The sequence below is a fragment of the Propithecus coquereli genome, unplaced genomic scaffold (assembly GCF_000956105.1).
Source record: "Propithecus coquereli isolate 6110/MARCELLA unplaced genomic scaffold, Pcoq_1.0 Scaffold416, whole genome shotgun sequence".
NCBI classification, from domain to species: Eukaryota; Metazoa; Chordata; class Mammalia; order Primates; family Indriidae; genus Propithecus; species Propithecus coquereli.
In genome coordinates, this window is record NW_012149908.1 from 1,970,603 (window position 1) to 1,979,579 (window position 8,977).

Here is an 8,977-nt window from a genome sequence, read left to right on the forward strand (position 1 = left end):
GAGATCTGCTGAATTTTTTCACGTTTTTAAAAATGATGAGGAAAAATTAATTTTAATTCATTTTCATTTTTTAAAAAAACAATGCCTAGAAAATGTGATGGATGCTGATTAGAAAGACAGAGAAAACAGGCATATTGCTGAAGATCACTGGAAATTGTTGCCCTGATGGTTAGACAGACATACCTCTAAAGATAAGATAAAGTGTCTTAAAAGCTAAAGAACAGATGTTGGCTTTTGATACTGACCTTGATAAAGATTATTCAGAAGCATCTAGATGCAGCAGGCAGTCAGTGTCGCCCTTTCCTGGAAGGCAGACATTGTCTAACTCTGCAATCTCTTTTCCTGACAGATGGGGAGCTTTCCATATCGAATGAAGACGACTCCTTGGAAAACGGGCAGTCCCTGAGCTCCAGCCAGCTGTCTCTGCCTGCCCTGTCCGAAATGGAGCCAGTCCCAATGCCCAGGGATCCCTGCTCATACGAGGTGCTCCAAGCTTCAGACATCATGGACGGGCCAGGTAATGCCCTTGGCAGGGTTGCAGAGTGGGACTCAGAGTGTGGCGCTGCATGGCTGAACTTGGGACTGTATTTTGGGATATTCTAAGCATAAGGATCTGGAAATTTGGATCAAACTGACCTCATACTAGTTTTTAGTACATACTGAGTGTTTTCAAAATGGAGAGTATTTACACTTATTGTTCCACAGTTTTTAAAACTTTCTTTATAACCTTAATCTTTTTAAATGAGATAGGGCTTATTTTTGTAATATTGCTCATTTAAAATGTCACTGTTTTGTTTTCTAACACTCATCTCTGTTAAGGTAAAGCTGAGAAATTCTATGTTTCTACTGGCACCTACCTAATTTGTCTGTTCCGAATGCCTGGGCATACCCTTTAACATACCAATTAATGGTGGTATTATATCAATTTAGTAAATTGTATCAATTTACTGGATACAGTCAGTTAATTTCATTGTCATCTAAATTGTGTGTGGTTTACTGGTTAAATTATATCCTGCCTATCCATGATTTTTGGTGCCATCTGATGGTCACCTCCCTCTTTGGTCCAAAGTCGTCTGAGTGGCCAGTACTCATTCTCTCAGGTTTGCAGAGTGGTCCTAACTGGCCCAGAAATGGGTCCCTCCAACAGCTGGTGAGGAGTGGTATTTGTTGTCAGGAGACCAGTCTAGGGGAAGGAACCCGTTGAAATATGTGGAGTATGGGCAGAAAGGCCATGTCCCTTTGCCACATCAAGGGTAGAATCCACACCCATGGGAGGTCACCTGGGAGGCCGGGAGGGATGGTGTGTCACAAAGTCAACTCTCATGCTTCACTTTGGGAACTGGAGTCATTGCTCCATCAGTGGGTCCCACATTGATAGCAATACTGTCCCTTGGGACGGGGAGAATTTAGTGCTCACGAGGATTTTTTGCAGGGCTTTGATGCTGCACAGAACACTGTTACCCACGTCAAGCGGGAGGACAGAGGGCAGAGCGGGGAGGAGTCATTTATAGGCGTTCTTGCTGTGGCAGTGATGGGAGGGGAGAGGGTATGCGACTGAGTCACAGTCCCTGTCCCTCCCCCCTGCCTGGCCCAGGGAGAGTTCTCCAAAGAAAGCAGTGAATTTTTAAAATCCCATCTTCCTTGTGACATTGGAATCAGATGGATTTGATTGTTTTAGTGAACTCTGTCATCCCAGAGTGGTCATAGAGTTTCACTCTGTCATCGGCCACGCTACCATCATGAGAGGAAAGTGTGCGCTACCGGCCAGGGACAGCTCTAAACAGGAGCCAGCCAGGGGTTCCCCCTCGGGGGAGAAAAGAGTCAGGCCCAAAGCAGAGCAAAGAGAAATGGGTGAATTGAAACAAGAAAACTGTAATTCTGGCAAGCAAGAGGAGAGAGGAACGGAGAAGAATGGAAGGGGTTGACTTGCAGCATCTGTGCCTTGTCGCAGTGGCAGAGGCAGGATGGTGTCCCTAAAACTACGGAGCACTGACTCGGAGGAGGCTGCTCAGCACTGAGCACCAGAACCCAGAGGAGCAGCCACCCGAGGCATGTGGGTGCAGCCCATGTGGTGTCAGCCTGGCAGGCTGTCATCAGTCCCTGGTGTCCCAGACCTGAGGGCAGGACAGAGCGGGACCCAACGAGCAAAACAAGACTCCCTGCGTGTTTGAACCCACACTCTCCTCCCTGCAGCAAAAGGCAAATGGGCCCGAGCCAGGGGTTGGAGGGGCTCTTCGTCCTTGATCTCCTATACCTGCCAACCTGTCACTTGTTGCTGTAGCCCCACGAGTCACATTTCAGAGCATCCTAGGATTTGTATGGTGAACGCCGAGTCTGAAATGGTAAAGTTTCTGATGGTTTTGAGAAAACGCCCTCCTCTCTCTCCCTCTCGCTCTCTCCATCTCTCCCTCTCTCTTCCTCTGCCCCCTCTACATCCCTCCTGCTCTGTCGGATTCCCGGTGTCCTCACTGTGACCCTCCACACGTGCGTGGTGACCCGAAGCAGTCGGCGCTCTGCTGTGTTGCTATCCCGTGTCCCTGTCCTGTGTCCCCCGCCGGCCCCGCCTGCACTGCGTTTGTGTAATGTCTCCTGTGTATCATGTGGTTGTCCCCTCAGTGTCTGAAGAGAGTCCCTCTGCCAGTGAGTGTGGAGTCCTCCTGTCCCAAGATCCTTCAGCCAAACCAGTCCTGCTACTGCCCCCCAAAAAACCTGCTGCTTTCCCTGCAGACCATGAGGAGACCCCAGTGAAGCAGCTATCCCTCCTCAAGCAACCCCCGGCCCTGCCTCCCAAACCCACTGCCAGGATTGCCAACCACTTAACAGGTGAGTGGAGCCGTCTTCCGGGGGCGTGCTGCCCCTCCTTCCCTTCAAGGGATCATTTCTTTCTCTCTTGTTCTTTCTCTCTGAGGCCTAAATGCACCTCTCTGGGGAGGTTCCCCTGTGGGATGTTTGGGTGTTTCTGTGTGTGTCTTGGTACCCACAGTCATGAGCAGGGTTTGTGCTTTTGTGTCAAGAAGCATTCGATATACACGTACCAGCCATTTGCCTGGAGCCTTCAGTTGTGTGTATCTGTAAATATGTGCGTTGTATTTATGTGACTAATTCAGGATTATTTGCCCATCTGGACAAAGTCGATTCAGCATCAACATTTTTGCAGAGATAACGAATAGTGCCTTTTCCCTTCCTGAGGAGTTTGTCAAGGCTTTAAGTTTTTTGTCTTCAGGTTATTGATCTGAAGCCCAGTGTCTTTCTTCCATTAAAATTCATTTCAGTACTGTCTGATCTCTTAAAAAAGAAAAACAAAAAGCAAAGATAATCTGCCAAGCACATGGGAAATACTTTTAGAAGAAGAATAAGCTTAGCAATGTTGTCCTAAAATGGTTTTTGTATTTTCATTTTGAAGTGTTACTTAATGAATGTATCCACAGTTATTAAATTGGGCATTCAGTGAAATTGTACTTCACTGCACGCTGGCACGTGAATTAGATGCCATTCTGTGATTTAAGGCTGTGGTATAATCAGAGATTAAAAGATTTCAGGGGGTTATTTCTCCAATTTTGATTATAATCCCTACCTGATACTGTCTTTTTACAATGTATTCAGTGTTTTTATAAATAGTATCTGATTGATCTCTATAGCATTTTGTAACATTAATCGGGGTGGGGGTAGGGAAGAATATTCACCTAACTTAGAGTAGAAACACTGAGGTTTAAGAAAAAGAAGTGACTTTTCCAGGGCCAACAGGAATTCTGGAATAGAGGCCCAGGTAGACCCTGTGTTTCCCAACTCCTGCTTCAGTGAATGTCGTTTCCATGATAGCAGCTGTCTCCCACGTAGAGTCCAGCTTAGGCGTGGGCTTGTGTCAAACTACCCTGCTAATGTGTGTGTCCACCCAAGTCAGAGGTTTGCGGTTTGAAAGAGAAAGAGCAATGTTTCCATCTAAAAGGACCATTCCACACATTAATAATATGTTAGTTCAGTGCCCCAAAATTCAAATTCACAGGAGAAAATGCCGTGGAAGCCTCCTCCTAAGAGATAACAACTGTCCGTTTATCTAATAAAAATCAAGTATTGCTGTACATATTGTTTTATCGTCTGCTTTTTGCACTTGGTGATATGTTGTGAACTCATTCTCGTGTTAGCAAATATTCCACGACATGATTTTATTAGCTGCTTAGCGTGGATCAGGGTTTACTCAAATGACTCCTTAAGGTTTTTCCATCTTCTCTATTGCAAAAGCACAGCAGTGGACCTGCACAACGGCCTGCATGTATCTTTACAAGCGTCTCTGAGCTTTCCCTAATTTATTTCTAGAGCCAGCATTGCCGAGTCAAAGAATATGTATCTTTTAAGGCTTTGATGTCAAATTTCCCTTAAGAAGGATTAAATATGTGCAAAATAACCCCCTTCATGTGATACATAATTATTTAACACACCTACCGTGGGAAGAATTCTGTGCGAAGTATCAGAGCGCATTCGAGTATATGACCGTTTAAGGAATACATGTACATATATAAAATAGAGTGCTACAGTGGCTGCTATAAAGAATAACACTTGTAGTTCAGTGTGGTCTCGTAAAGCGGTTACAGGAGGAGGCTGAATCTTGAGCTGAGTTGTCAAGCGTGAAGGGCATTCCAGGAAAGAGGACCCTGGACAAAGGCTCAGAGGTGGCAGTGTTTTGGGTCTTTGAAGAGTTGACTCTGCTGGACTGGAGGCTTCATTTTGAGGTGTACTGAGAGAGAGGTTCACTAGGTAAAGGCCTGCAAGGATTTAGATTTTATTCCCTAGGCATTGGGAAAGCCTTTGGAGGTGTTTGAGCAGGGGAGGATGTGATACAAACTAGCCTTTAAAATGTATCTTCCTGGGCCACTGGGTAGAATGAGCAGGAGAAGGAGAAGGTTGGAATCCTGTCAGAGAAACTACCTCCAAGGCTACATACAGCTCTAGGCCGTGTACTCCAAAATCACTAGTTGAATAATTGGACCAATCTGAGCCAGATTGGTCCAGTCGATGGATAGCAGTGAGAAGAGAGAGACCAGACCAGTAGATGAGACATTGTTAAAGAAGAGTTGACAAAATTTCTTAACTAACACCATCTTCTAATTTATAAAGTTATCTAATTAATGGAGGCAACTTGAGCTTTATCTGTGAGGCCAGAAGCGTAAGTGGCCTGATATCCACAGGACTCTTTACATGTGAAAGACCAAAGGTATCTAAATTGGCCTAATCTCTCTGGCTTCCCTGGTCTTTCCCAGGAGGGCAGACTATATCATCTGTGCTCATCACCTCCATATAGCCTGGATCAAATGAATAAAAATACACAAAAGCTAATATCTTTACCATAGCTGTACCTGGTAACCTCTAAAATATGATAAAGACAACACAAGTAGAGAAGTCTGTGGACTGTGAGTCTAGTGCTACCCTTTTGGGTTTAAATTCAATTAGACTTGCTTAATTTTTATAAGTGAGCAATCAGTCATAATGAATCTGCATCGCCGTGAAGCTGCTACATTAACCCTGTTCTGTTACTAATTACTCCAGAGACATCTGGGCCACGTCAGAAGAAATTAATAAACTACAAATTCCGGAACTCTAAATTGAGACCTGTGTGTTTTAGTATGTCCTCGGCGTCTGTTGTTTTGTTGACGTGTTTGAAAGGAAAGAGGACAACTGGAAGACATCCAGCAGTATTAATGGAGAGTGACAGCGGTTTATGGTCTGCTAGAATACTAGAGGAAATATGGGCCTGAACCAGAGCCGTTTCCAAGTTCACAATCAGGGAGAAACTTGCAGAAATATCTCTACTTTGGCATTTGCTTCCACTCTATCAGGAAAACCTTAATTAACTTGGAAGCTATTTGTCTTACGGTTTTTCTCTGTTCATCAGGCAGTCAGGGAGAAGCTCTCTCACTCTCCCAAACTGTCTTGTTTTTCTGTCGTCATCCTGTTTCATCTCATCTCCTCCGACATCAGCCTGTGCAGTGGCACGTAATCCGAGGTCAGGAGCTGTTGCACATCGAACTCCTTCCTTTCTGGAAGTACGGTGTCAGACAGAGCTGGTCGTGTGATGAATGTGATCTGAGGTGAACCGAGTCTCAGAATGCATCCTTCTTAGAATGATGGATGACCCTAGACGAGAAGGGTGACGGAGGCACCAGCCACTGCCTCCTGCCCTTCTGAGTCTTCATCAGTCACCTCTCCAGGTATCCTGGCTCCAGAAGTCAAATGTTACACTCTGCATGAATAACCCATGCCTTCTGCATGCAGGTACCCTCCGTGTACCAGTTGAATGAGGGATAATCATCTAACACTTGGGTAATAGTAATGACAGCCAGCATTTTTTGAGAACTTTACCATGTACCGTTTAGTACTATGAGGTAGAGACCATTATCATTATTACCTCCTTTTCACAGAAGAGGAACTTGAAATGTGGAGAAGTTAAAGGCCTTGGTTATGGTCACATAGCTAGTAAGTGGCAGAGACAGGCATGAACCCATTTTGTTTGAGTCCAGAGTCCTCATTTATAACCAAAACTTTATACCATCTCCACCAAGATGCCCATTCCCCAATTTTTTTTTAAATCATTGGCTTTCTTGGTTTTTTAGTTTTGTATGTTTTAATCCGCTTAAGTAGTTAGAAAATCTGCTTCGTTCTTTTTATAACTTGTATTAGTCATCTTGGGCTACTGTAACAAAATAACATTGACTGAGTGGCTTATACAACAGAAATTTATTTTCTGACAGTTCTGGAGGCTGGAAAGTCCAGGACCAAGGTCTGGGAGGGTTCTGTTTCTGGTGAGGGCTCTCTTCTGGCTTATAGACAGCTGCCTTCTTGCTATGTGCTCACATAACAGGGAGAAAGAAAGAGATCTCTGAAGTCTCCTGTTCTGAGGACACTAATCCTATCAGATTATGGACCCATCCCCAGGATCTCAAATAACCTTAATTACTTCCTTCCTCCAAATACAGTCCAATGGGGGGTGGGGCTCAACATTTGCATCTGGGGGGCCTGGGAGAGACACAATTCAGTCCACAGCACAACTCAGGGACAACGATTATCTAGCCTTTCAAAAATAAATAATGTACTCAAGGTACTTGATTATAAAGAGGAGGACCTGAGTTCAGTTAGGCCGGGTTTCAAAGCAGACCAGAAGGGGACTGTCTATAACAGCCAGGAGCAAGGGTGCACTACCTGGCAAGCAGCTGACCACAATTAGAGACTGACAGTTCGGCAAAGAAAGGAAACTGTTACCGATCCTTAAAAACAAGTTCTTCTGATAATACACACCTGCCTAGGATTTATTTACACCGTCTTTAGAACCTGAAAGACAAAAAACTTGCTATATATTCTCAGAACTCAGTTGACTGCTAGTTTCAACGTTACCAAGGGGTTTGCAAGTACAGTTTTACCCAACAAATAGCATCTGTGCCCTGTGATGTTTTTCAGCCCCAGCACCTGTGAGTGTCTAATGAGAATCCTCTATCCAGTGCTTGTCAAGCCAAGACCAATATTCCCATTTATAGCTGTCTCTCTAGTGTCGTGGGCATGGTCCCTGTTCCGCAGTCACACTCTGATGTGGAATTCCGTTACGTTGCTCTGTTGTTGATTCTCTCTCCCCTGTTGCACCCTAAGTCCCCTCCTCCCTCCTCTCCAACCCTACAGAATCATTTGCCTACTTCTGCCTCTGTCCCTGCCTTCCCTCCCAGCATTCCTGACAGTGCAAGAAAACCGAGGAATAGACTGCTGTGAACTTGCACTTTATGTGTGTCTTTAAATGGGAAAAATGCGTTGTGACACGAAGCCTCCTAATGAGGTTTAGGGTTTACACTCTCCTGGTGACTGATACTTGGAAGGTGTCCTGTGTTCATTCTGTGATGGTCAGTCCAGTGAGGTCACAAGGTTTATTGTGCTGGTAGGGCCTAGAGACCGGAGGATCAGCTCACCACACAGGGCACACGGGAAAACCTCAAGGGGAGGGGAGGAGCAGAAAGCAGGAGTGAGGGGAACGCCAAGGTCACAGGCTTTCTTGGGGTTTTTGTGGAAATGCAGGACAGGGTGGACAGTTTAGGACTGGCTAGTTTGAATAATTTCAACAGGCTCTAAGCTATAGGGGTGGTCTCAAGGTGCCTGGTACCTGGCCCTGGGATGATTAAGGCGGAAGAATAATGGGTCCTGGGGTGTAGAGGCCCCATAGAAGAGGAAGGGACTGGCTCGGCTGAGCCTTTACTCTCTCTACAAATTGGCCAACCCATCCCCTGCCCCAACCAGGGGCAGTCTCCCCCCAGCCCCAGAAGGGTTTTTAAGATGTCAAAACTTATAATAAACAGAAAATTAAAAAATAAACAATATAGAATATAAACACGGGAATTACCTGAATTTACTTTTTACGCCCACTTTTATACCCGTTTCTCCATGTTTTTCCAGTCTTGATTTTCTTTTTTCAAAATGCAGAAGTTCTTTTCATAGTGTATATGAGGATTATCTTATTTAAAATATTTCTTAAAGGGTGCTTTCTGCTCTGATGTCCATGACCAGGGCAAAGATCATAGCAAAACACTGTCTTTTTTTTATAGCACTGTTAGGTTGGAGATTGAATTCACTCAGCGCTTAGGTTTTGAGTGCTCACTATGTGCAGGGTGCTCTGCCAGCCCTCACGTAATGTACAAAAATTCTTAAGGCTGTCAACCGTAGGAATTACAGGCTGTGATAAGCTACAGAAAATGTTTAATAGGAAGAGGTATAAACATGGTTCTGAAGAAATTCAAATAGTAAGAGATGAAATCCTTTTGAAGGAATCAAAAAAAGCATCCTTAAGGAGCATGTATTTAAAACAAGCCTTAAAGATGAGTAAGATTTTGACAGGTAGGATCGGAAGAGCAGTTTGTTCTTAAACAAGAAGCAGAGTACACAAAGGCCCATGAGTACAAGGTTTATTATGTTCTAGAAACAGCAAATAGTACACTTGACGGGAACGTAG

The 8,977-nt window shown here is 44.6% G+C and overlaps 1 protein-coding gene across 2 annotated transcripts in view; it reads left to right on the top strand.

Annotated features, from left to right (window-relative positions):
• Positions 1-8,977, top strand: part of PHACTR1 (phosphatase and actin regulator 1) — a 561,725-nt gene that overhangs the window by 470,050 nt on the left and 82,698 nt on the right. For both annotated transcript variants that reach the window (XM_012653162.1, XM_012653161.1), the window contains one exon: positions 350-517. In XM_012653162.1, the coding sequence (XP_012508616.1) occupies positions 350-517 (168 nt within the window). The remainder of the gene's footprint in view (positions 1-349; positions 518-8,977) is intronic.